At 41.1% G+C, this 27,854-nt stretch overlaps 1 protein-coding gene across 3 annotated transcripts; it reads left to right on the top strand.

The window, feature by feature from the left end:
• TOGARAM1 (TOG array regulator of axonemal microtubules 1) lies at positions 1-26,686 on the top strand. Of its 3 annotated transcripts, none has more exons than XM_072115968.1 (18): positions 1-131; positions 1,144-2,618; positions 10,404-10,530; positions 13,971-14,218; positions 14,906-15,132; positions 17,095-17,189; positions 18,302-18,460; positions 18,551-18,640; positions 19,519-19,673; positions 19,786-19,927; positions 20,480-20,566; positions 21,104-21,239; positions 21,439-21,544; positions 21,638-21,873; positions 21,982-22,140; positions 22,368-22,494; positions 22,684-22,799; positions 22,950-26,686. In XM_072115968.1, exons 2-18 carry the CDS (start codon positions 1,341-1,343, stop codon positions 22,975-22,977), a joined length of 3,516 nt encoding a protein of 1,171 aa, XP_071972069.1. In that variant the 5' UTR covers positions 1-131; positions 1,144-1,340; the 3' UTR covers positions 22,978-26,686. The 3 variants fall into 3 exon arrangements, with proteins under 3 accessions (XP_071972069.1, XP_071972071.1, XP_071972070.1); XM_072115969.1 differs by lacking the exon at positions 1-131 and adding an exon at positions 139-312; XM_072115970.1 differs by lacking the exon at positions 22,950-26,686 and having other exon boundaries at positions 22,684-22,809.
• Positions 26,687-27,854: the final 1,168 nt, after the last annotated feature.

Below are 27,854 nucleotides of genomic sequence, written 5' to 3'. Positions count from 1 at the left end.
ATCTCTTCCTGGGTTAGGAGCTTCTCCTCTGGGCCCCGCCTCTGCTTCCGGTCACGTGAGTCGATGATGTCAGAAGGTCCTTATGGAGTATAGTGTATAGCCGTTACCGCAACACAAGAGCCGCGTCTAGTGTAAGCCGGGGAGGGTAGAGGAGACTTGCCGCACTGTGTGTATGACGGCTGCTGTGTAGGGGGGGAAAGCACACAGCGTATACATGTGTATAGCGCGGGATACGGGGGGCTGGTTACCATGTGTATAGGAAGGTATATACGTGACGTGTGGCTCCTGTATATAGCGCCATGGTGATCAGCTGTGAGTACCGTGTATATGCTGCTGTATAGTGATATACAATGCGTGCTTTCCGTATGAAGATCTTTGTGTAATCTTTATGAATGTTATGTTTTATTAGTGCCATTGATTTATTTTTGTGGGGGGTTTTTTTGTCTTTTTTATTTGCCCTCATCTTATTTTTCTGGTGTTACTTATTTTCCTATTCATTTCACACCAGCTTAAAGCTGTCAGCCTCCTCGCACATCCTCTGTAGATTGCCATGTTTTGAGGACTAGTATATAATTTTTATGCACTTTTTGTATTTTACTCTGTGTGTGGGGGGTATTTTTACTTCTTGCCTGGTTGTGGATTACCAAATACACTGTTAGCTCCTTAAGTTATACTTGCACGTCCAAAACTTCCTCAAAGACCCTTTAGACTGTCGCTGTTCTGAAAGAGGATGAAGCCTCTTCTTAAATGTATGTTCCAATACTATTTACCCTTACGGTTGTTATAGACAGAAATGCTCCAATAGAAGCCATTTCACTCCAGCGTCCGTAAAAATCCCTCTGATTGGTGCCTCTATCCTTTCTTTGTGCTGATATTTGTAGATCTCATATCCTAAGGTTAGGCTGTCAAGGTACCGTAATTTCCTAGAAAGACCCTTTAAGAGAACATACAATGCTGATTCTCCTGGCACAGGATTTGTCCAAATTCCAAAACTACAAAAAAATCCTTTTATATGGTAATCTACTTTACATGGATATCTGTGAATATAATACAGAACTTGATGTATAAAATGTAACATCTTATATTTACATGTAGCTTCTGTTCATATTTTTAATATATTTTCTTTTCACTTGAATCCCCCAGGTACCTAATCTCCAGTATGTGTGTAGAGGAACATAAAGGCAGCTATACTTACAGATTTTAGGATTTCCATCCATGTCTATTCCACAATATGATTTCTCAAAGTCGTCAGGTGGCAAATGTCAACATTACAGGCTGGATCAAACTTGGGGGTGGCCTACAAGGCAACCTCAACCTACAGTATCAACACTATGTAGAAAATGACATTTTGTAAGTCTAGAAACCCTTTACCCATGTCTTATAATAATATGGAGGTCCACATATCTCGTGTGGCACCATTTGCCAATAATGGAGAAATCTCACAGTTGCGAAGTGGATCTGGAAGGAGGAGATCACATACTCAAGACAATTCTTACCCTGATCTGTCTAATGAACCGGTTATCCAAAGAAGTAATTCTCTAAGTAGACCACATTCGCATACAAGAAACTCTGCAGTCATAACAAGTCGTCCTCAAGACAAGACCTTTATATCTTTAAGTGACAGCAACCTTAGTTGTGGGGTGATCCCAAAGGAACTGCAGTCCAGACTTCTTGACTTGAAGGATTATAAGTCCAGGACCCGCGCTATTGAGGAACTGAAGTATCTCATCCAAGATTGTGACTTCAGTTCAGTGTCCTATTCCAACGTGGTTGGGTTTATCAGCTTTTTATGTACGCTGCTCGATGACAGTAACTTTACAGTTGTCCTTGTCACATTAGATGTTCTTAATTGCTTTGTACTTAACCTTGGGCAAAGTGTTAAGGAATTCCTCAAACCCATTGTTTCTTCCACAGTGAAACTTCTTGGAGATGGTAAAATCACTGTAAAACATGAATATATGAAAATATACATGAGACTCATGAAGGTAGCTGGACCCTACAAAGTGTTATCAGTGCTGCTCGAAAATCTAAAACACAAAAACTCCAGGGTAAGGGAAGAAGTGGTGAATATTTGTATTGTGTCCTTATTGACATATCCAAGTGAGGACTTTAATCTACCATTTTTAGCTTGTGAGATTGCACCCTGTTTAATTGATAGCAAGAGGAAAGTCCGCCATGCAGCCTTGGAAGCCTTTGCTGTCTTGGCCGCCTCCATGGGCCCTGGAAAAAGCAGCTTGATGAAAGCAGTGGATGAAGTCGAACTACAAGAAAATGGAGATGGATTAATGTGTGCTGTTCAAGCCAGGTTGGCACGCAAGACCCTCCCTAGGATTACCCCTCAAGGTTTGGTAGAGTATGCCCTTCCCTTCCCCTCCTCTGCACAGATCAGAGGGACTTATCATCTTCCCGGAGCAGACACTGACTGGCTTTTATCTGGGAATCGGGTACAGAGTGGGCATTATCAAACGGCAGATCACAATGGAAGAGGGGGCGCTCCCCACATTGATCCTGTTTCTCGCAGAATGCTGAGTGCTGGAAAAGGAAAAAATAAGTTCCCTTGGGAAAATCAGGACCCAGGAGTCTTGGATGTGTTTCCTGGAACTCCGACCTCTGAACAGGTATCTTTGCATGTATATGTTGTGTTGATTGCATGTCTTCTCCCCTGTTGGTTTCATCACGCAACAACTCTGCATATGTGACCTTTGTGGAATCTTTCACCGTCGGTTTATTTTTAGTGCTTACCGGGGATCGTGCCCCTCTTCCCCTTATATCAAACAGATTGTAAATTCCCCCCAAAAAACTGTTTAAGTATCATTAGTATATACTTGCGTCCAGTTTGGGACATTTTTTGATGTCCCCTTGCTCTGATAAGCCTTGGACAAATTCAACCATCGTCTACATGGTGTCTGTAGGCAAAAATGTATTTGTATGGGCTGATATACACAGCCGTGGTTTCCATGGACTTCTGTATGAGCTGATTTTGGCAGTTTTCTCTCCTGTTAGTGGCATCTGATGACACACAGACTGCAAACCATGTTTTGTGTGCCAAGATACTTATCCTAAGGTCAGAGTCAATAGTGTGGTCAGAAAGCAGGCTTATTTGGTAAGGGCCAGTTCACATCTCGTGTTGTTTTGAGACAAAACTGGGGTCGAACTGTACCTCATCCCTCCGTATAGTCATTTGACTTGCAATTTTTTCTATGTGTTTGATCACTCCTGGTTTTGGTTCAAAATAAGGTAATAACTGAAGTCCTTACTGAGATCAGAACTGGGCTTGTCAAAACAGTATTTGGACAAATGGAAATTCTTTTTTGTCAGGCGCTATCTGGGCACCTGGTTAAGAACCTGTGAAGGGCCCTAGCACTATTCAGCACAGAACCAAGTCCTTGGAAATAACTGAAGCTGAACATGAACCTAGAGATATAATTGCTAACCTTTTTTAAGAATAGCAAACCTTATACAATGAGCTGATGTGAAATTTACAACTTGTGGAAACCAACTTGTAACTTTGTTACAATTGACACTTTAATCTCAGTAATACCATGTTGTAGTACAAATGCAATATAAGCTGATGACCCCATGGTAACTGGGTGACACTATAGCTCTGCCAGCCCTTGTGTTCTGTCAACGATGCAGAAATTTGGATAAGGTTTCAGTATAAGGTAGAGTCACGCATACTACAGTAGTGGTAGCTCATGTATACCACTGCCTGTCCCTATCAGTGACTTTTGTAAAAAACTGTAACTATCTTTATTAAATTCATATACAAAAAATGACCTATATGAGCGATAATAAATTGACCTCTCAAAAACAAAGTGATCAATACATGAAATTCATATGGACACCAACCAATATCTTCCATGTCCATAAAAAGCCACATGTGTACAAATGTATCTTGCGGTGCCCCTCCAAATAAATTAATTATATGAAGAAGATGAGACTAGGTAAGAATAAGTATCGGTCAAATACAAATGCTGTCCACGGCACATGCAGACTTCAAGCATGGGTTTAACTGGTCACATCTATAGACGGAACATATATGCAATGCTGTCAAAGTGATCCGAGATGACCAGAACCCAGACCTGACAGACCCATCCGTCTAAGCAAGTAGGTCAACTAAGTGAGGGAGAAGCGGAACACGTGGCATTCCACGCGTTTTGTGGCAAATAGCAACTTACTGAAGGGTACAGTATTTATACTTTTGGGTGATTTGCATGCTTTCGGCAATCTTTGCTTTCTCTATTGGATAACGAAGCTTCTAATGCAGTTCCTGTTATTCCATCCACATTTCTAAAACAGTTGCCAGCTGGTTGCGTGCCCCAGCTGAGTCCAACTCCTGCTATTATTTGAAAAGGGGAATGGTAAAGCCCTGTTAGTTCATAATAAATATGCAAATTGACAAATACAGCAGTTAGTTGATAAATAACAGATCAGCCAATGAAATTAAACAAAAATAAACCAAGAATTATTATTAATAATTAATACAGAACCCAGAACAGACAATAATACAGAAGGACCATGGACCAGATAAAAAGGAGGAAAAAAACCCCACTCCTCTTGAGGCAAAAGATCTTGATCTTTTGCCTCAATAACCTGCATGGAGGCCAAAAAACCTAGTTGGTTGAACCTGCATCCTGCTGTGTTGTCTTCTCAAGTCCTGACATTCTCTACATTCCGGGACAAAGTGCTTTACCTTTTGGTTGAGAGATCTAGGAGTGATCTGACATTTGATGGCATTGTGTTGTCCATCTTCACTGTGTCCTTTCCAGTCCCCCTTTTCTTATATTTAAATTAGGGAGATTTCCCTGTAAAAAAAAAAAAAAAAAATAATTCTTCCATAGTCGTGTGAACATGAGTAGAAAAATGTTGCATTGTTCCTGAGGATACAAATCTCATCTTTCAGATATCACACTTGTGACCTACAAAGTCTCAGATGTATGGAGTTAGAAATATGAGTTGCAGATACAATTTCTTTAAATTGTCCCTCTCTGGATCCTTGGATCACAGAACCACAAGATGAAAAATGAGATTCTTATTACACCAAAAGCATGTTTCTAGTTACTATTGAACCTTAGTACTATGCAAGAATCTATCAGATCTTCAGAAATTCTGCTGTGTATTACAGTACAAGCTGTCCCCGGGTTACGTACAAGATAGGTTTGTTTTTAGTTTCAACAGAGTTTTAATTACGGTAATGAAAAAAAACGAGAAAGTGCCTTACAGTCGAACAGGCTAAACGGAAACCCCCCGCAGGGGGAACATTATGGGGCACATTTACATACCCGGTCTAGTCGCGTTCTCCAACAAGAATTCGGGTCAACCAGGATTCACTTAGATCTGTGCGCCCGATATCCACCAGGTGTCGCTGCTGCGCCGAGGTCCGCCAGCGTTCACCTGCTTCTTCCCGGTGCACGTAAGTGCTGATCTTGCGACACAAATTCTTTTTTAAATTTTTGCGGTTTTTCCGAATCCGTCGGGGTATCTGATGGCCATGCCCCCGATTTCTGTTGTGTGAAAGCCAGCGCAGATGCGCCAAAATCTGATCGCGTGTGCCAAAATCCCTGGGCAATTCGGCGCAAATCTGAAATCGTCGGGAAACCCAACAAAAGAGTGCGATTTGGACCCTTAGTAAATGAGCCCCTATGTGTTAGTTTTGTTGGATACACAGACAATTACAGCATCATAATAAAATGAAATGAATGACAAGAAAACAAGAGGGTGGTCCACAGGGGGAAAAGTGTATAAAAATGTATGGTTATATTGGTATTACTCTAGTTGTAATTAAAGGTGGTGACTTTCCACTTCACTTCAAAAGGATCGTTATTGGGATAATGTTTGAGCTCTCAAGAGTGGAGGATCCCTGCAAGGTCATCCATGGTGCCAATATTCCTTTGAATAGTGCATAGGTATCTGTCCTGGTTTCCTCTATCAATCAATAGGTAAACCTGTTTTTGACCGCTGTAAAGGATAGCTCCGGTGATTTCCATTTTGCTGCTATATGGAGCCAAGTTGCTAGTGCTATAAATTTATCAGGCGATGTGCCTTATTCTCAACCTTCCCAGGATTGTTCCAGAGGGATGTGACTACAGTGCAATGCCACCAGATTTTGGGCCATGTCTTCTAAGGCATTACAACCCCGAAAGCGGCTATTGGGGGAATTTATTGGTGAGGCGGGAGGGGACATAATAATAATTCTTTATTTATATAGCGCACACAGATTACGCAGCGCTGCACAGGCATGTCAAATTGGTCCCTGTCCCCGTGGGGCTCACAATCTAAACAACCTAACAGTATGTTTTGAAGTGTGGGAGGAAACCGGAGGACCCGGAGGAAACCCACGCAAACACGGAGAGAACATACAAACTCTTTGCAGATGTTGACCTGAGTGGGATTCGAACCCAGGACCCCAGTGCTGCAAGGCAGATGTGCTACTCACTCAGCCACCGTGCCGACATAAGTCCTGTTGAGGAACCTAAGTGAGGTCTTTGTCAGCGAGACCTGTTGGCAATATAGGTTTGGATGTAAGTCGGAATTGGTGTATTTGATAATTGTAGCCTCAGCCAACATTTTTTTTTTTGTCTATGACAATTGAATTTGACAAATTTTGGGTTGTCATCAGAACCAGGATTAACAATAAAGCTTATTTGCAGACACATTTGATAACTGTTACAGTGGTTTATTGTAGCCTAGGGCTAAAGTACAGTAAATTACCAATATCTAGGGGTCCATTTGTAACTAGGGTTCAGGTGTTATGTTCTTAAGTAGGGGACCGCCTGTAGTATTAAAGCGAGTGTGATTTGGTAAATGTAATATACACATTTTCTGTACAGAACTTCTTGTGCATTGTAAAAATACATCCTTTTTCTATCATGGCTTATGTGTGTTTTTACCTGGAAGACTATGGGGTTGTGCAAATCTGTAAGAGATGAACGAATTGCTGTGTTGATGCAGATATTTTCTAGGAATTACATCGGATTAAAAAAAACACATTCAAATCTGCCTAAACATAAGACAAATTTACATGAAATATGTACATGAAATCTGTGTGGATTGTAATCTAATGCTCATTCGCACTAGAGATGAGCGGATCTGGTCCTCCATTCAGCAGCTCCACCTAACCCGGACATGTTGCTTGGGCAATTGGCCACTTTTATGCCCCAAGTAACTGGGCACGGCTGTGGCCAATCATAGCCATGCCTAGAGGCATAAATCTACCTGATTGGCTGCTCATTAAGCAATATATCAGTGTTAGGCAGAAGTGCCAAAAGGAGGATGCCGAACCTAAAGTTCTGGTCTGCTCACCTTTAGTTAGCACATGTTGTTGCATGACTCCTACTCCTCTGCACAATCGTTGCTATGGTACAGATAACTAAATGGCATTGGACTAAAAGCTATAAAAACCTCATTTAACCAACAGGATTGTCAAATTATATGCTATTTGCACACAATGAACGGGGGGCTAAGATGCGCCCTAAATATTCAGTCAGGAATATTTGCCATGAAATCTGTAAGAGACTTCTGAATAGGATTAAAAGGGGTAGAAAATACATAATAATACATAATAGAAATCAGTCAACAGTATCAAGCATGATCAATCGTGGGCACTTGTTAGCAGATCCAGACACCAAGACTGTGGTATTCTTTTTATATTTGCTTTCCATGGCCTTCTTTCTTCTAGAATCAACTTTTTAAATGTTGCTAATTAGCCAGTAGGGCTCTGGGGGCGTTACCAGAGCACCTTTTGTTCTGTTGCTTCACAGCCTGTTAGATTGTGCGGGAGCACTCCCCCACTCTGTACTGAAACTTCCTCTGCTGCAATGAGATTACTTAAAGGATTTTTTCCACGAAGACAAGTTAGCCCAATCCACAGTATAAGGCCTAACTTGCTGATTAGTGGGGGTCTCAGTGCTGAAACCCCCACTGATCAGCAAGATAGGGCCTAACTTGTCTTTGTGGAAAAACTTCTTTAAGCAGAGAGAGAGAGGGAGTGCTGAGGGAGTAGGGGGAGGATGAGACATTGTAACAGCCTGTGAAACTTTAGCATGGATGGATTAGATAACAAATATAAGAAAATTATCAGCGTCACAGTGCCTAGATCCTATGAGTAAGTGTTTGGTAAATGTGGTAGTCATGGTAGATTTCCATTAGGAAGTGTGGAGTAGCTACAAAGAACATACGGTAGGTGTTAATGACATATTAAGCCCATAAAAATTGAATGAGTAAACTGAATAATATGTAACGCTTGAAGTTGACTTAAAGAGGACCTGTCACCCTGGAAAACCCACCCACCAAATGTGCGCCCCATAATCCTCCCCCCAGCCCCTTTCTCCCTAGCCATTTTTATTTGAAATTTATGTGCAGTAAATTTATTTAAACCGTTCCGACTTCTTACTAAATAAGAGGTCGGATCGTGTATCCGGCGCGCTGGCAGTCGGCATTATTCATTAGGGGGCATGCCGGCACACCCCCAGCACGCCCCCGCCAGCGGTCACATTGTAGGACAAGCCGGCAGCATCGCATGGCAGGCAATGTGAGTCAGTGTGGCGCGGCTGCACAGCGGAGAGCCTTCTCCTACAATAAGGCCGACTGCCAGCGCGCCGGATACACGATCCGACCTCTTATTTAATAAGAGGTCGGATCGGTTTAAATAATTTTACTGCACATAAATTTCAAATAAAAATGGCTAAGGAGAAAGGGGATGGGGGGAGGATTATGGGGCGCACATTTGGTGGGTGGGTTTTCCAGGGTGACAGGTCCTCTTTAAGACATTTATTTCGGACATGGAGTCTGGAGGCTTCCCATTGTAACCAAGGGCCGTTGATTTATCATAAAATTCAGACAACTTTTAGTGTAGAATATGCACTAGAACCCACATGACATTTAAATGTTCTGAAAACTTGCTTGGCACCCTTGTGATGGAAGGTTATGCTTAATAGTAGTGTTATTTTGTTTTTGTTTTTTTTTTTTTGTTTTTTTAATTTTGTTGGATAAAGGCTTTAAAGGATACTGCACCCTCCTCCTCCATTATGTCAGGTAACCAGGCTGCATACACCTCTGTGATCAGCTTGTGTGTTTTCTCCTGTGTACAATAGATTCTCTTGAAGTCTGAGCTTCTGTCCTCCTGCCTGTCACTTGTATTTGTTAGTTGCACAAGTTAAATACACTATGTGCCAGTAGCGGGGAAGGCCTCCAGTGTTTCCATTGTCTGACCCAAGTTTACTTGCTGTATACACAGAAGAGGTGTGATGTTGCCAAGACACCAGCGATAAGAACTTGTTCACCTACTGCTACATCCAAGCTTACCCTTCCAAGTCTACTCTACATACCTACACATTTAGGACTTATTTGGGATGGGATGTATAATCACTATGCCCTTATTCTATGCCTTTTACTTTAGAGTGTACACACTCTCCACTCTGCCTGCACTGGGTATACCTGGCAAGTGTTGGGGCCCAGGACTGCTGCGGGGCCACATAAGGCTATACATAAGGGCTCCTATATTTCCCCGTATTACAGCGCTGTGCGCCATGCATCTCTATGGAGAAAGGCGGGGCAAGCAGCCCCTCCCTTGCACCGTCTTGTGCCTGCTGTGCTACGGTACAGCGGGCACACGTCTGAATGTATTTTTTATGTTGATGGAAATTTGTGTTATTTGTAGTGCGTTTTTGATGCCGATATTCATGCACTTTTTTTTCTCCACGTGTGGTTTTTAATTTTATTTTAACCTCGGTTTCACCTGATCTGACATAATTTCAAGCAAAAATCTGTATTAAATCCACATCATGGTGTAGATTTGATGCATATTTACACATGCCCATAGACTTCAATGTAATGTTTTCTGCAGTGAGGAACAATATCTGTGTGGCAGAAAAATGCATTCATTACTTTTTTCAATTCACTTTAATGCTACGGTATTAGACTGCAGATTTGGCAGAACAAAATCTGCATCCAATCCGTAATATATGCAGATGGAGCCTAAGAAGTTTGTCTTAACATGAGAATAAGCCCAATGGGTAAGATGGGAAGGGGTGAGGGAGTATTTTCTCTATCGGATCTGTCTACTTAACAATTTTAAATGTATTCTCAGTTTACCTAACTAGATATAGATTTGCTACTTGCTATACTTCTAGATATTCAGGATTGTGCCATTTGCTATAAGTGATCATCAGGTTTTGCTTCATTCTCAAACGTGTGCTACACCCGGGTTGGGACCTGATTTACCATGTTTGGCTGGAGATGCCTGGTGCCCGGCCTTACCCTGGGAGGCCTGCCCCTCCCCTGTCCCTCCCAAATGCTAGCATTGCATTATGAATGCAACACCAGCGGACCGTTCATTATCTCTTTTCCTTAAATTCTTCTAAATTTTGGGGATGTAATGATGCATATTGTCTTTTCCCTTGCAGCCTTCCTCCGTGTTTGATGTACATCACACACCCATTGTGAAGACCCCAGTTGCTAAAACCAGAAACTCTGTCCACCAGACACCTGCAGAGCATCGGATCCAATCGGACACCATACCAGCATTCTCTGGTAATGTATTACTACCTTATGTGCAGTACTCTACAACCTATAGTCCAGAGAATATCTTGCAAATTTTTTAGGGGGTGTTCCCACGTGGCGTTTAAAAACGCATGCGTTTGGCATCCAGCATACTGCAGATACTATCAGGCCAAGCCCCACCCCCGGAAGTGAGCTCTGTGTGCCAGAGTTGTGTTATAGAGACCATGCCATTAGGGCAGTGATGGCTAACCTATGGCACTGGTGCCAGAGGTGGCACTCGGAGCCCTTTCTGTGGGCACTCAGGCCATCACCAGAGATGACTCCCGGTATCTGCCTGCAGTCCCAGACAGCCCAGGACTTGCTGTGCACAGAGCTATATTAAAGTGACAGTGCTACCTGGGACTATTTTCTGCTTTATTGGTGTCCTCAGGTGCTGGTATCAATGAAAACTGTGACAGAGAAGAGAGTATATATCATAAATTACATTTCTGTGTTGGCACTTTGCAATAAATAAGCGGGTCTTTGTTGTAGTTTGGGTACTCGGTCTCCAAAAGGTTTGCCATCACTGCCTTAGGGCGTGTTCACACTCTGCATTAGAATTTTATTTAGAAACTCAATTCAAGCACAGGAGGAACTGCTCCCAAATACTAGCTGTGTTCAGAACGAGTAACACATATTTTGTATACTAACCATGCAAAAGGCATGTCCTTCGTTCCCTATTGTAAGAGTATAGGTCTAAATGCATCTGCGTTTGGGGGTAACTCCACCTCGTGGTGCTTGAAACGTAATCCTAAATTCACTTCTAAGTGTAAATGCGGTCTTGAGGACAGGAAGTCGTGGAGAATAGAGATTTGTTGGTGGTCAGTGTTATGGAATCTGCTTTTAGCCCATAAAATGTAATCTAAACCTCTGAATAACAGCAAAAAGTTGTTCCTCTCAACCCTGTCATGGTTTATTCTGGGTGGTTGTTAAACCAGCCCCCACCTCACATGGCAGATGAATAATCGGCAGCCTGGGGGGTCTACAGTCTTGTCAGCTGTGATGAACGAGCCGTCAGCTACGTGTTTGGTCCCTGTGACACTTCCTCGCCATAATTAAAGAGAAGAAAAAGAATGCTGCTAGCTGGGGCGGCCCTGTAATGAAAGGGTTACTGCTGTCGGAAATGTAAACTACCAGGTTGTCACTTCTCTATCTGTACTATGCTAAACAAGTGGCGATTCAGTTCATTCTTGAGAACATTAGATCACCATCTCCCTGGTGCCTCATTATGGGGGGTTATTGTACTTTGCCTGATTTGTCTTAGATGCCATTTACATAGGGAGCTGTTTCTAGCAGTGTGATGATGGCGACCTGTCAGGCTGTAGAAGCTGCTGCTTCCCTGCACAACGCTTAGATACATTGGGGAAAAATTATTAATGCACTCGCACCAGATTCCTGATCTAAAATGACTTCCAACTCCTCTATCAAGGCATTTTAGATTTAAGTAGAATTGACCATAAAGGACCCCATGTACGGGACCAAATTGGGGGGGGGGAGAGGGGGGCAGTGATACAGCAGCACAATTTGAAGTGTATGGCACACGTTCATCGTGTAGTGAGCAAACAGTGGGGGAGATGTATTAATTTGTCTACAACAGGAGTAATTTGCACCTGCAATGCTATGGGCCACATATATTGATGGATTTGGACCATTTTTAGGGTGCCTTCACACTTCCACCAGGAGTGGAGTGAAAAAGGAGATTATGATCCACACCTGCTTTTGGCTAGAAAAACTGCATTTGAAAAAAACTGAACGTATGAATGCAGTTTTCCTACTAGTTTTGAAAAAGAGGCCTGTCCTCTATAACCAGGGGAAGGATCGGCTCCAGGTATTGTTAGGACAGAGCCTCAGTGGGCCCCTTTGCAGTGAACTCTAGTGGTGGCATTAAAAATACAGAAACTAAAACTGTCTCCTGTTCCCTAAAATATTCCCTAGTTTATCATACCAATCAGCCCCCTCATGGTTATTTTTTTTTTTTATAACCCCCTCACTCCTTATGGATTCCTTATGGGCCTCCCTAGCAGCTTTGGGCCCCCGGCACTTGTCCTGCGCTGGCTCTGACTAGGGGGTACAACCAGACGGTAAATAACCTGTGCACCAGAATATTCAATATTGTGGTGAAGCAACCTAGCCCAACTAATAGGAGGTGCAAAGTACAACCCTCTAGTCTCATACTAGCGACACAGCGATTAATCTGGCGCAGCATAGAGCTGTCTTGTTCTATTCTGCATTGCAGCTGTCTAGTTCTACTGGACTGGAGCTGGGCAGCCCTTCAGCTTCCTATAGAGAAGGGAGGGGTGAGTAGCACTCACCCCTTCTCCCTCCTGCACCCGGTCGTGTGCATTGTAGCTTACACTGCACCACAATTTATCATCACCGTGATATCTGGCACAGCAAAAGACTAGTGGTTTCTAGCTCTAGACTGGTGGAACCTGAGAAACATTGATTCCCCCGCTCCCACCCCAATTGTCCTAGATTTGCATTAGGGGTTAACATAATTGGTCTGATGTTATTCTTTGGGTGCAGTCACTGGTAGCTCTATTGCTGTGTCTACTCTTTTGAAGTTTGCTTACAAATGCAGAGGCGGCCCCCTACTTTGAAATGCAGCGCTAGCGGTACGTGTGATTGTACCCTTTAGGCTGAGTTCACCTGTTGCATTTTGTTTGCGGAGGAGGAGATTTGCCTAATTACATTGCTGTCGACATTGCAATTGAAAAACGCATGGTGTTGGTGTTATCCCAAGAATTGGTGTTATCCCAAGGTTGTCACAATTACAGAGTGCAATGTTGCAGGGCAATATGGGTGATGGTCATTGTGATCAAGATAGCCACGTAGTCCCAGACTAAAGGCCAAATGTTTTATTTTATTTTTTAAGAAAAGAAAAGTAGCTGCCCAACCTCACGATGCACCAGTTTTTATTGTTGATCGTGAGTAAAGTTAGACCAGGGCTCTGTAGAAACTTGGGGATTTGCCGTGAAATTGCAGCATAAGTGTGATTTCTGTTTGATTCTCTAAGCCCAAAAATGGGTATGGTTTGGCAAACTCGATTAATGCGCTCTTAGGATTTACTAGACTGACCGAATCTAAAATCCCTAAACTGAACCCATCATGTCCGTTCAGTTCAGTGATTCTAGGTTCTGTCCAGTAAATCCGTTTTGTCGTACCATACTTGGGGTAACTTGGGGGATCTAAAATCCCTAAACTGAACCCATCATGTCCGTTCAGTTCAGTGATTCTAGGTTCTGTCCAGTAAATCCGGTTTGTCGTACCATACTTGGCGTAACTGAGAAACTGTATCTTCTTCAGCAAAATGGCACCACTCTCACCCATTGGTCATGTCTGGTACTGAAGCATTTACTGAATTAGGAGATTGCCGTGTCTTCATGATTAAGCCAAATGACCACATAACCTCTTACATTTTAAATCCACAGGTAAGGAAGAGGCTCCAATACCTCTGAAGGCATCTATTGTCAGAGTCCCATCCGGACGGAAAGACCTCAATAAATCCAAACCTGTTCCACCTATCACTAAAGGGACAAAATCATTGCCAGAAATCAGTTCAGTGTCTGGCAACTTTGTTTGGAGTGAAGCCAAGCCCTTTGACAAGACTGGCATAGAGGAGAGTCTTGTCCTTGACCTCTTGGACTTGAGCTTAAGAGATGAAGATGATCGTGAAGAGGTTTGTGTTAACCATAGCATCTGAGAATGTCTCACACCCCGCAGAGGGAATTATCCACATCAAAGACCTGCTATGGTCTCCAAACATGGCAGGCTTTGTAATGAAATTAACACAATCTGATGAGGAGGGGGACCTGTGTAGATTTTACATATCGGGTGTAGTTTTATACACTACATTTATTGTTCAACTGGTTTGAAATGTGTTACACTGGTCAAATGGATGCAATATGTTGTACCCCCAGCTATATACCTTTTGTGTTGTGCTGATGATTGATTTAGATTAGAGTAGACACAAAATTTTCCCTCTTGCTGAGAACCTTAGAGACACTGGTGTGTGCCCCCTCTGACAAGATCTGCTTTTCTTCTAACTTCTTATGTCCTGGTTTTTACAAATAAAGGCTTTTAAAATTTATGCAAGCGAGCTCAGGCTGATTTGCATAATATTTTAAAACCTTTTTTTAAAAAACAAGGACATAGGAAACTTAAAGAGAAGCAAATCCTGCCAGAGGGGGCATACACCAGTATGTCAGTGTTCTTGGTCTACAATCCTTCATCATGATGGTAGATGCCCTTTAAGCCAAAAAACACTCTTCATAGTACTTGGTTTCAATGAGCCCTCAAGACGAAAAGAAGCTCTGGTTTGGTTGTGATAAACACCCTATTTTTTATTTTTTCATCCAAAATATAGATGGAAAGTTCACTTAGAAATGTCCGAAACAGTGCTGCGAGGAAGAGAGCCAAGATTAGTGGTAGCCTGTCTGACCTGGAGAGCCCAGACTCCATGAAAATAGACCTTAATATGGACTCTCCATCTTCTACATCTTCACCAATAAATGGATGTTATAGTGAGAGTGGGGTCTACAGCCGCGAGTCCCAGCATTCACCTTTGTCTCCTACACCACAGCTGAAGAAAATGTGAGTATCTGCAATTCCCTTTGGCTAATGATTGTTCTTACTGGAAAATCTTTGTACTATAGACAATTGCCCTAATATATAATGTCATAGGCTTTATTATCCCTGGGTCCTTTCTTCTTATTGTTTGTGCTTCGCTGGTCATTACACCTTTCCTATGTAGAATGCCATTATTTATGCGCTGGCTCTGTAACCTCACTATGTTTGGCTTCTCGGTGTACAGAACATCCATTAACAGAATGCCTTGGCTTCACAACACGTGACTCTAAACCCTTTGGATTTATCATAAGTTTCCGAGTTAAAACTGCTCTAATTGCCCATGGAAACCAATCCGAGCTCAACTTTAGTTTTATAAACTGCAGATGGAGGGTCATGTGATCAGTCTGTCCAACTGCGCTGCCAGGACCTTAATCTTATACAGTATTCATGAATACTATCATAGGTCCTGCCTGGCAGAACAATTGCTTATGGCCTCCATCTGCAGCCATTTTATGGTCAGGAATGTCTGGCTGATAAGGTAGAAGACAGGAGGCTTCACTTCTAGAAAGCACTACAGAACTATTAGATGTTACCAATAAACATTTAATATGCGGTCCCCCACACACACATTACAGAAAACATGAGGCAAAGTGACCTACCCCTTTAACAGATCATGGCTTTTAATGAAAAACCCTTTAGCCGTAGATTAAAACATTTATTTTTGTCAAGCATTCATTCTAAATTGCTATTTACTTTTACTTTTTGGTACAGACTTTGAGTTTGCATTTGACAAAAATGTATATAAAACTTTTATGTCCACAAAAATACTGTTCATTTGATACCAACTTCAAATCTCATATCCGTTTCCCCTGTAAAAAACCCAAGCCAACCAGAATTGTCATTTTAAATACTGGGACCGGTGTTAACCATTATGGAACCTCGGCTGGGAACGTATAAATCCTTGTACCACTATGCCACTGATATCCCAATGTGAACATATACACAGACCTCCGTTGGAACATGAATACCCATCAGCCATATGGACTGAGCCATCCGCCAGTCAATCCCATTGATACCATTTAAAGCCTAAAGTTCTAGTAGGGGGTAAGGAGAAATGTTTTAGAAGTTGGATAACCCTAGGGGTTAATGAGAGCAGTATCTGCATTTTGTATTAATTTAGAGGGCTGTTCTTGTGTGCCATCTTCTAGTGCAGGACTGGGAGAAACACTTGACTGCTACCATAGGGTTAGGTCCTCCAGCAGTCTATACCATGTTGTCGTGCTGACCTATGTTATCAGGATGGATCAGTCTTGTCTGTCGGGTGTCACAACATTTCAACTTGACTAAAACGTGTGACAACTGCTGCACATTTGTAATATTAGGAGTTAAACAGTAACCAGGACCAGTCATGTAATGTTTAATGGAATGTGGTTTGACTACATGAAACTTGTTGACCTATGGAAGGAAAAGGCCCAGACATTGCCCGGTCACTAAGCCAACATTAACCCCTACTGTAAGATGTAAAACCACAGGATGGGGGCTCATTACACAGGGTCTATGAAAACAAAATCTGCAAAATGTGCAGCTTCAGTCCCCCAGAGATTAGAGTTGGTTGCCTATGGCATCTTTAAAATGTTACTTCTATTAGGATTTCATTAAAAAGGTGCACAGAAGGTACCTCAAGACACAAAAATGTGATAATTGGTGCCCAGTTGTTTCCAAATAGTCATTTCAAATATTTGGAAAGGTTTTATTAGTGATTGGGAATCACTGATGTGTTATATGGGTCAGTGGAGAGCCGCGGTCCAGACTGATCAGAGGGTAGAACTGCACTCTGTCCATAGACATCATGTTCCCTCTTTGATCTTAAGGGCAGTGTCACAAAAATAACTTTTAACCGCAAAGTATATATTTTCTTTTTATTGCGGGGTAATTTGTGCCTGTATATCACTTGTGAAGTTCTTGTTCTGTTCTCTAAAATTATAGGTCTGATGTAACTTTGGGTTCAAAATTACGTTCCTCAAGAGTCTTCTCTGCACAGAACAAAGATGCTGTGAAAAAGCCTGATGGTCTTCCTCAAGGTGCGTCTGCAAAACGATGTGTAGTAGTGTATGGGTTGTAAACCCACATCAACCAGTTTCATAAAGTAGAGATCTTTATTTACTGGGCAGAAGGCATGTTTTAACTCCCATGTTAAACAACCCCTCAGACATGAAGAAGCCCTCCAGCATTAAGTTCCTCGGACAGATTTGATAATGTATCACTAGATACAGAAGGAAGGAGGAGGGTGGAGAGCTGAAGGAGCAGGGGGTAGTGAGACCGTATAACAGTCAGTGAAGCTAGAACAGTAATGGGCACTGGTAACACCCACAGAGCCCATCTGACTCATTAGCATAATAGTAAAAGTAGATTTTATAAGGAAGGAGGCCATGGATAACAAATATAGAAGGATTTCCAGAGTCATGGTGCCTGGATCTATCATGATGGGTTTTGATTATTGATTTCCTGCAGAAATCAGCCCTCCAATCTGTGTATGTTAGGAGTAATCCTGTTCTTGGTTACAATATATCTTGTATCTTTTTAACAGTCTATATCTCTAGTTTGCAAACCATATCATCCGCTAGGTGGAGATCTAATACTTAATTACAAGGGCTGAGGACCAGTTTTGTGAAGGACTTTGCAACTTACAATCAGGAGAAGCCACATGAGATTTGTTCTGATCATGCAGCCTACAGCATTCCTTATCTATGGACTATGTTAGTGATGTGGATATAATGACGTCTGGGTGAGGCAATGTATGTCCATGAATAATTAAGGATATTGCTAACCTGGGCATTAGAGATGTATGGCCTAATACTCACATGACAGTGCATGTGTACACCATCACTATAGTGCTCGATGAAATGCTTCTTTGTACATGACAGAACAAATATGATCAAGTGGAGGATTAATGAGCCGCCTTTTAATGTTAAGGATTTTTGTGTTTGCTGTCTCTGCCTGACATGAAGAATGTGGTCCTGTAAGGTCCTCCTAATCCTCTGTCATGTGGTACTGCTTACCCTGCACACATTACAATTCTATCCAACCTGCCCCTGTACTTACCCCACCGGGTTACCAGTAGATATAATTCAACCTATCTGCACTCCCTGAACTAGTCCCCTTTTTTATTAACCCACCACTGTGTTCCACACAGGAACCCCTGTCAGCGATAAACCAGTGACCATCATTGGGCAGCGGATGAATTACCGGAATGGGACTGTAGAGGCTGATGGGAATCTTTCCAAGGAGATTGCCCCTGTATTTACAAGACTTCCGCCCAAAGACCTGCAAAGAGCATCAAAACCTATAAAAGGTGAGTTTGTATAAAATCTGTGATTTAGCCATAAGGAAGGTAGATTTGCTAACTCTTATGATGCAAACACTTTATTTTTTATTTTGGTAGGAATTACCACATCATCCTCTAATTTCCAGCAACATGACCGAGATCTGACCAGTCCCTTGTCGGAGGATTCTGTAGCAGTTATTGGAAAAGGTGAGTACACAAGGTGCTCTCATAAGATTGTGGAACAACTTAAAGGAGATTTGATGTAAAGAGAAACCGATACGCACGCCAGTCTTAACATTACCACTGCTGGAGCAAATGTTGCCGGATCTACTAAGAGGTTCCGGCCTCTAATGTAGATCCGGTCAGGATCGCCACCAGGTCTGACGTGGTGGAGATTTAGGTTATAATTCCGCTAGAGAATATAGTAAATTCCATCACACTATTTTCACGTTACATTGGGTGTGACGTGTGGAGAAAGCCTTCAAACTGGCAGGGATTGGGTTTGTTATATGCCTTAATACATCTGCAGCATGGTGTATTTTCTTTTTTAGGTAATTTGGCGAGTAATGGGTAGTCTCATCTCTTGGCCACAGGGCACATTTACTAAGGTCCTTGCCGCAGTTTTGTGTCTGACTTTGCAAGTTCTTAAATACCTGTGCAAGCAGTTTGCACTGAAAAGAAGTGTCTGAGACACATTTCTGGTGCACGCTGCATTAGGCACCATGCGACACAAATTAGGGGGCGTTTCGAAGCTCATTCCAACCATGCCCAGATTTATCATGCAAAGACTTTAGTTTGTCGCACGCCATATGTTAGAGGTGCACAACAAAAAAAATTAGACTCTGTCGGGCTAGTGCAAGGAAGCGACAGATTCATAATTTCTGGAGCACGTTCTTCGTGAATCTGGCGCACCCCGCATTATACACAGGCAAACCCACTTTTAATGCAGTTTGAACTACTGTTAGTAAATGTGCTCAGGTTGGCAAAGCCCAAGGTTTGTGATGTTTTGTGTATAAATTACTGCAATGCATTCTGGTAACATAGTCTAGACCACATTAATTCTATATTACCAACTTATCTTTAAGGGGTCTTTGAAATCCTGCCTCCCACACTTCAGTCGCACATTCAGTCTTCCTTCTCTGCTCAAGAGGATTCCAGTCCAGTAAAGCAGAACTATCAGCCCCCCTCCGGGGTCTATGGCAGAGCTGTTCAGTCAAATAACTCAACCATTGAGAATGAAGTAAGAGGTTTAAGATTCTTCATTTTATTATCGCACTTGTTGTTCTGCATTATTATATTTTGAAACATTACCTTTCTGTCCTAAAGTTATGTACATTATTAATATTGCGCAGGTTAAAGTCACCATTTCCAAATCTGCACGGGATAAGATGAGGCAGAAGAGGGAGAATAGCCTTAAAGAACTGATGGATGTCAAGGATCTGGGAAGAAGAGAGAGACTTTCCCACACGGACCCCGGCCCAGTGGCCAGAGAATGTGAGTCTATATATTGCATGTTCTGTTTGTTGAATGTAAAAGGCTTTTAATATCAATATCCATTAATCAGTTTGTTGAGAGGCCACATTTTGTCCCATCATCTGTTTATTAAAGGGCCTGTTGTTCTGCCGCAAGCAATGCATTCTTTTAATTGGCACAGTGCTGCACATTTTGTAGTGGCTGTGTCTGGTACTGCAGCTCAGTCTAAATTACTTTATTGAGGCTGCAATATAAGGTACAGCTGCAAAAAATGTATTGGAGGAAACATGCCAGATGCATAACCAGTAACCATAATACCCCATACAAAACTATGAATGGGACCCCACTACCGTAAGTAAATAAGCATCAACCCAATATCCACCTGTATGTTACACCCATGGGACAGGCTGCAGAGATTTGGTCCTAAACTTGATTTGGATAGGTTGACTTGATTTTCCAGCCTTGTATACTATGATATAATCATATTATGATTAGGCTAACATTATGAAAGAAACCCATTTCTCTTATTTGTGTGTTTATACCTTTTCTTTTTTTTTTTTGTGAATCTTCTAGCTTGGAGGCCGCAATCAGATTCTCTGGACAACATTGACCTAAGCCCCCCAGCTCTAAAAAGAACTTCCAGCTTGAAGAAATCGTCCGGTAAATATTCTTGTGAAATAAAGCTTATAACAGGGGACAGATTTGTATGTTAAGCAGAGATGATATCTTTATGGGGTTGGGTATTGACAAGCGCGCATTTTAAAATCCTAATGAAGCAGTAGGAGGGAGAACACTGCTAACATTATTATCTAATATGTGTTAAGTGGAGCAGATGTTGTAATGCTGTGTTTAACTGGATTACATTTTTTTCTAAATGGTAAATGTGCATTAGTAACGCATGTAGTTTGGGTTGTCATCTGGATTTCTAACACTGCACATTGAGAGGACTATTCTGTATAAAGCCGTTGCCTCTCCGGGGCTAACCCCCATGTCTGTAAAGGAGATTGTACAACATTCAGTTTTCAACATATCAATTCCATCACACAAGTTTCATATATTTGTGTTTATTTGAATATATTATATAAAAGATGATTAATTATTCTACAATGTATTGGACAGCCTTCAATAATTTTAAGTATAGTGTAGCAGTCATTAGAGAGCACGGCCATGGCTAACATATAAACTTGATGTCCGCAGCACAACGGAGTCCTTACAGAGATCGCTCTTCTGTCAGTCGTAGTTCAGATATCATTGACCCTTCGGTGCCTAGAGAACTTCCCAGACCAGATCTCTCCATCGTTGAAGTGTTTAAATTGCTTTCAGATGATGACTGGTAAGCTGAGGCTACAATAAGTGTTTCTACAGTACAGGGATAATTAAACAGTGTGTTTTGATGTTTCAGCTCAGGAATCAGGCACACTGTGGTGTCTCAAAAAAATACCCAGTTGACAGTCTAGGAATTTTGCAGTATAGGAACTCAACCATTCTCTCCTTATCTGTACATGTTTAGATTGTGTCGATTACATTTTCAGGGAGAAGAAGATTGAGGGCTTGAACTTGGTGCGATCACTTTGTGTCTTCCATTCAGATGTTGTTCTTGAAAAGCTTCATGATCTTAAGATTGCAGTGACACTAGAGGTAAGATGTACATGTATGGAGGTCACTGTAGTATTATGACCCTTGTAATGTTTATTCTTCTTCAATGTGTTATTTCCATATTCTTTGTCACAGGTGAAGAATTTACGTTCCACCGTTTCTCGTGCAGCTATTGGCTGTTTAGGGGACATGTTTACGCATCTTAAGAAAAACATGGACCATGAACTGGACAATTGTGTCCGCGCACTTCTGCACAAAGCTGGAGAATCAAATCTCTTCATACGAGAGGATGTGGACAAGGCAGTAGATGCTATGGTCCAGAATGTTACTCCTGTAAGGGCTCTCACTGCCCTCATAAATGGAGGACTTGGGTAATGAAATATAAATCGAAATTGTCATGTACATCTTATTATTCTATGGTTTGTGTTTTTATGCTTGCCCCTTTTTTTTTTTTTTTTTTTTTTTTTTTAAATCTGTAGCCATTTGAACACTGCAGTCCGAAAATGTACAGCACAACACATGTCTGATCTGGTGGAGAGAATGGGACCGGGTCGGATTCTGTCTGGAATAAAGGACATCACAGACAGGGCTCTGCCTGCCATTGCCAAGTTTGCTCAGGATGGCTCACAGGAGACAAGGTGAGTGGTTTCCCCTAATTTGGAAAGATTGATAAGAACTGTTTTCTTCAGCTCCTCTACTTAAAACATACCTGTCATTTCGCTGAAATCTGAAAAATTCACTGCCAATTTTTGCTTATGTTACTTACATTTGGTAGCTAAGCCTCCTGATATGTAGCTAGTTAGGATCAATTTGGATTTCCTGAGGTACTACCCCATCTACCATATATTCCTGGTTTTCTTTTCAGGTTTTTTGGCCGCAAGATGTTACACTATCTCATGTCTCATCCAGAATTTGAGAAGATGCTGGAAAAATATATCACAGCCAAGGATTTGCCTTATATGAAAGACTTAATGAAGAATATTCAATCCAAGGTAATCTTTGACTGTGTGCTGAGAATGGGGTTTCAAACTAAGTCACAGTGAACCCTAACCTCATGGAGAAAATGTTAAGACCATAAACAAAGAGCTGACAGATCCTCTCCAGTGGATTGATCAGTGACTGCTGAATTGCTTGTCATGTTACATGTATCTGCTCACAATGTGCTATTCTGTTATGTACAGGGTGTAGGGGAGATCCAGGATACTCCATCAGCTCGAGGAAGAAGATCTTACCATGGCAGTGTCGGCAGTCTGAGAGCATCGTCTGTCTCACAGAACGCTCACAATACTTTAGACAGGTTTGTATAAAAAAACAACCATTTAGAAATTGTCTGCTTGCTCTTCATGGCGAGTCGTAGTCACTCCATTGTCACCACTGACTGCTGCTATAATGTAGCCTGCACAGATTCCACCCCATTTATTTGATCGTTTTTCCTCTTTCTTTACAGCATGTTGCACAGAGACCTGAAATCTTAATCATCAGACGATCACCGATGTGTACAGATGGACATGGAGACCTATGGGGGACTCCTCCTCCTGCTATGTCACAAGGGATTGTCCTAACTTGTAACAAGAATTAAAGACCAGAAGAGTATTAAATCCCTAAAGTTATGTGTTATTTGATATTGTGACTAGTCCTTGTGAGGTAAAACTACTTCTCTCCTATAGGAGCCACTCTGGTGGTACATATTTTGGATTTTTTTGATTTTTCTCTCATCATGGACTATATTTCTTCATAAGGTCAGATCTATTAGAGGTGAGGAAGTGATTATGGAGTTTTCATACATACAACTTCATTGTGCCTTTTTGAAATATTGACTATGGATGTGTACAAGTTTCTTTCCACTTCACCGCATATAGTGACCGTGTCAAATCTAGATTCTTGTCCAGATTGGGATGTCAGCCAACACATTATTTCCATGCAATACCTGGGGAGGGGAGTAAACTGTTATCAAGGAGCCATAGTTCTATATTCATAGAGTAAATGTGTATATGATTCTGCTTAATGCAAATGCATTGCATATTAGCCCAGGCCTAGGCTCATGCACGACCCGGGCTCTATGATAACTCTCTAATAGAGAGCTATGGGCCCTCTATGTACCACTGTATTGTGCTACCTCTAATAGACCATCAATAGATTGTCTTATTGAGACATCCAATTGAAGATGTTACATTTATGGGACCGACCTCAAGCAATGTCATGTTTGGGGGGCCTCCCCCAATGTTAAGTTTTGTACTTAATAGCAGAGAAGGGAGCATGACATAAACTGTATTGATGTCCTGTGGAGGACAGTTTTAAAGCCCCCAGGAGGTAACCCACTTATTATAGCGTGTGGACTAGGAGTATGGGGGCTCCTCTGATCTCTGCAGCCCCAAGTAGTTCCCCAGAAGAAATTCCATTGTTACAGAGGATCTTTTTAAAAAATATTTATATATCTTTTGAATTCACCTAAAGCCATTCACTACTGTTACAAATGAAGAATATGGGAAATTCCTGCAAACTTTATTTGCTATAGGAAACGCTACATTGTATTAAATGAAATTTATTTTATCACCATATACTACAGATTTCTAGTCTACATGTACTTTATTTCCATTCCATGTAGGATGTACAGGATGTTGTAGCAGAGATCAAATCTATTTTCATGAAAAGTGGGTTCTACAATGATGTAGCCAGGCCCTTAGAGGGTCACTTGTGCGTGTATGTAATTTAATGACGTTTTATATGGACAATGTCAGATTTATAGGTTTATATGTACTAGTAAATCTACGAAGGGGACCTGTCATTTAGCTTAAAATTGCTTTATTACTCCTTATATGTAATGTACATTTATAAAGATGGCATATACATAGTTCCATATCTACAGATCTGCCCTAGCATGACCTAAATCTTTGTACATTCAGATACCTGTGTATGCATTTTATATCAATGTTGATATTTTTTGTGCAACAAATCCGCTATGTCTAAATGTGGCCTAAAATTGTCGTGTAACTTTTTTGCTGGCCTACAATTGGATGGCCATTGGCCATCGTAGCATTTGGAAGGGGGTTATTTTAGACTTTTCCTCACTAGGCATAACTTATAATAACTTCGGTTATGTTACCCTATGTAATGCTGTCAGACAGGAGGTTTGCTTTTTACACCAGATTTATCTTCTACTGATGGACCAAATTCTCCCTATAAGCCTATGTTCACGCGGCTCATTTTATACACTGATTGTAATGGGTTTCTACATGTCTGATCTTCACCTGTTATTGTTCCCAAAGGGAATCCACATCTTGTCCTTTTTGAGGCACGGTTTCCATGCACTAAAACTATGGCAGGTTGCTATATAGGAATAAGCCCTATTGAATGGGTTAAATCAAGTAGCACAAATTCCAAATCCATGGCAGGTGTTTCCTTCAGAGCAGTTTTGTGAACATACCCAGATTGACAGACTTCTCCCTATACACAATCTGCAACAATACTTAAGGCATGTGGTGGCTGCATTTTGCTGGCCACAATGGGCAAACCTGTAAAAGGGAGGTGCAGCATTAAAAGGGATTGGCCACTTTACCGCATGTTTTTTGTAATGTGTGTTGGGGGAAGGATATTAGTTAATTTACCAATATACATTTATTAATAGTTCAGCTCTGCTTTCTTGATATGTTAAAGTGAAGCCTCCTGTCTTTTGCCTCATCAGCCAAACCTTCCTGACCATAAATGGCCGCAGATGGAGGGTCATGTGATCTGTTTCTGAACAATCGCCAGTTTGAGGTCAAATGACCCTCCATCTGTGACCATTTTATGGTCAGGAATGTCTCCTTCATACTTAAATCAAAGCTTTCTCATCAAGAAAGCGGCGCAGAACTACTAATAGTTGTATAATGGTAATATACGACACACACACCAAAAAAACATAAGGTAAAGTGGCCAACCCCTTTAGGGATCTCACCTGTTTTAATTAGATGCAAGACATCTACAGCATTTGCTAATAAACCTAATGTATAAACAATATTGGCAATGAAATATAGGCAAAGAGATGCTTGATGGAGCATAAATGCTTTGTAGTTATACATTTGCTTTCTATGTAAGTGCTTATATGACAGGTCCTCTTTAATGAAATATATATTTTTCTTTCTAAGACAAGTTGTATATATAATTGGAATGTAACCCATGGCAGTGGCACTTTATTAAAGCACATGGCAAGAAAAAAGGGTAAAAACAAAATATTAATGGTACAAAGACTCTAAGGTTTTATAATAGAGGTCACATGATGTAGTGCAATTTGTGGCACTAAAACCCCCAGCATGTTCACATTCCTTGCTGTAGGGCCAGTCCATACAATTATTCTCCTGCTTTGTAATTGTTACAGGTGGGAATGAATCAAGCTCAAAAATCCTGAATTGTGATGAGTAGCAACGTTGGTTTTCAAATTTTCTATACACTGTTTAAAAGCTGGTGTAAAAGTACAGATGGTTAGTCTGTGAAGATGTCTATCAAGAAGTCCAGGTTTATCAAATGCATCTTCACAAAAATTGTACAATACTGGCTTTAGTAGGAGGGTTGGTGTGAAAAGTGGAGGTGTTTATTTGGAGAGAAGATGTGGAAATGTGACAATTGACAGAACTGTATAAACTATATGCACCACTAGGTGGAGCTCACAACATACAGATTTTTAGAGCTTGTATAGAGATTGATAGAACTGTATAATAATCCATTATCCAAAGGGGGCATCCGCTATTACCATTTCGGCTGGGAGTTGTAGTGCCCTATAAGCTCAAGGACCACAAGTTGGGATCCATTGATTCAAAGAATTGGATATAAATGTGTTTTAATGTAATCTGTATAGAGCCTTTCTGTCCCTCCATAGTGCTGTGATATATGTATATACTGTGTCTCTATTTATGAGTAATGAATAGTATTTGAAATTGTGGCTTAACCTGTTCTTGCATTGCACATCACTACAGTCTGCGACATGAAATCACAACTAAAACTATGGAATGTTTTACCTACAAATATTATTTTTACATGTGTTGCTGGGTATTTTATATTTATTTTTTTACATTTGTCTTTGTTTTTTCTTTTTTTTTCTTTCTCACATGTGTCTTATTGATCCTGTCCATTTTAATGCGAAGGCTATAATCTATGTATGTTTTACCTATATATTTTTATTGATCTATATTAAAAAATAATATTTTTGGATGATGGCAGTCTTGTGTATTTTCTCGTTGTGGAGTTGGCTGGGGGGGGGGGGGGATATAATATAAACATTTTTTCTGACTTTTGAAAAAAAAAATCTGACTTATCCACCACAATTACATTCATCCCAGTGTATGCAGTATGATTTTTAGGGGCCTGTGAAAGTATTTATACACCTTTTGAACATTTCAAAAATTTTTATTTTTTTTACACAAACTTAAAGGAGATCTACCATTACAGATCCTAATGAGGTAGATGCGATGGTAGGTCGCTGATTTAATCCTCCACCCATACATAGTTCATCTTTGAACTAAAAGATGCACTTTTTAGCAAGAAAAAATCTTGCTAAAAAGTGCCTGCGTCTTATAGACCGAAGGACAGGAGGATCCAACACTGCCAGACCCTCCTGACTGCTGTAGTGGAGATTGGGTGATGCCGAGATATAGAGCTGCACCCGATCTCCCAGAGAGGAGACTGTGTGTATAGCTTAGCTGTGTGTAAATGTATCGATGTAGCAGATTTGTGTGTGCTGTGCTTTAGTGCAACAAACAGGGATATTTTAAATGGTGTAAAATATATTTTTCCTATTTTGGAAGCCTAAATCTGGGGTGCGTCCTATAGTAAGAAGCATCTTGCAGTCCGAAAAATACGGTAATTTGTCTAGCCGTTAAATGAAAACCAAAGAACACACCTGACAGTCCAGGGATAAAGTTCTTTCAAATTGTACTTTTTGGGACTGCATTACATGTCTTTAGCTTCCATTTACACGCTGATGTGTGACGGGCCAGTACCGTAGACCACTTGAAACCAAAATGGTGATCCAACATCCAGGCAGTGGGGAAAAAAATTATTCAGTTTAAAACATCCTAATTTATGAGGTTTAGAGTAAAAACATAGTGGTGCCACTAGAGCTACTTGGTCTGACGTGTTTTGGACGATTTGTGTCCTTAGTTGTAGCCTGACATAAAAACCACAATCTCAGGCTATGACTAAGGACCTGAATTATCCGAAATGCATCGGCGTAGCTCTAATGGCGCCACCATGTTTTAAGTCTAAATTAAATAAATTAGGATGTTCTAACAGAAGATTTTTTTTTTTTTTTTTTTTCAATGCCTGGATGTTGAATAACCATTTTGAGTTCAAGTTGGCTTCAGTACTGGCCCCTACAGTT

Source organism: Engystomops pustulosus, chromosome 7 (genome assembly GCF_040894005.1).
Source record: "Engystomops pustulosus chromosome 7, aEngPut4.maternal, whole genome shotgun sequence".
NCBI classification, from domain to species: Eukaryota; Metazoa; Chordata; class Amphibia; order Anura; family Leptodactylidae; genus Engystomops; species Engystomops pustulosus.
This window is presented reverse-complemented; position numbering and strand designations above follow the sequence as displayed.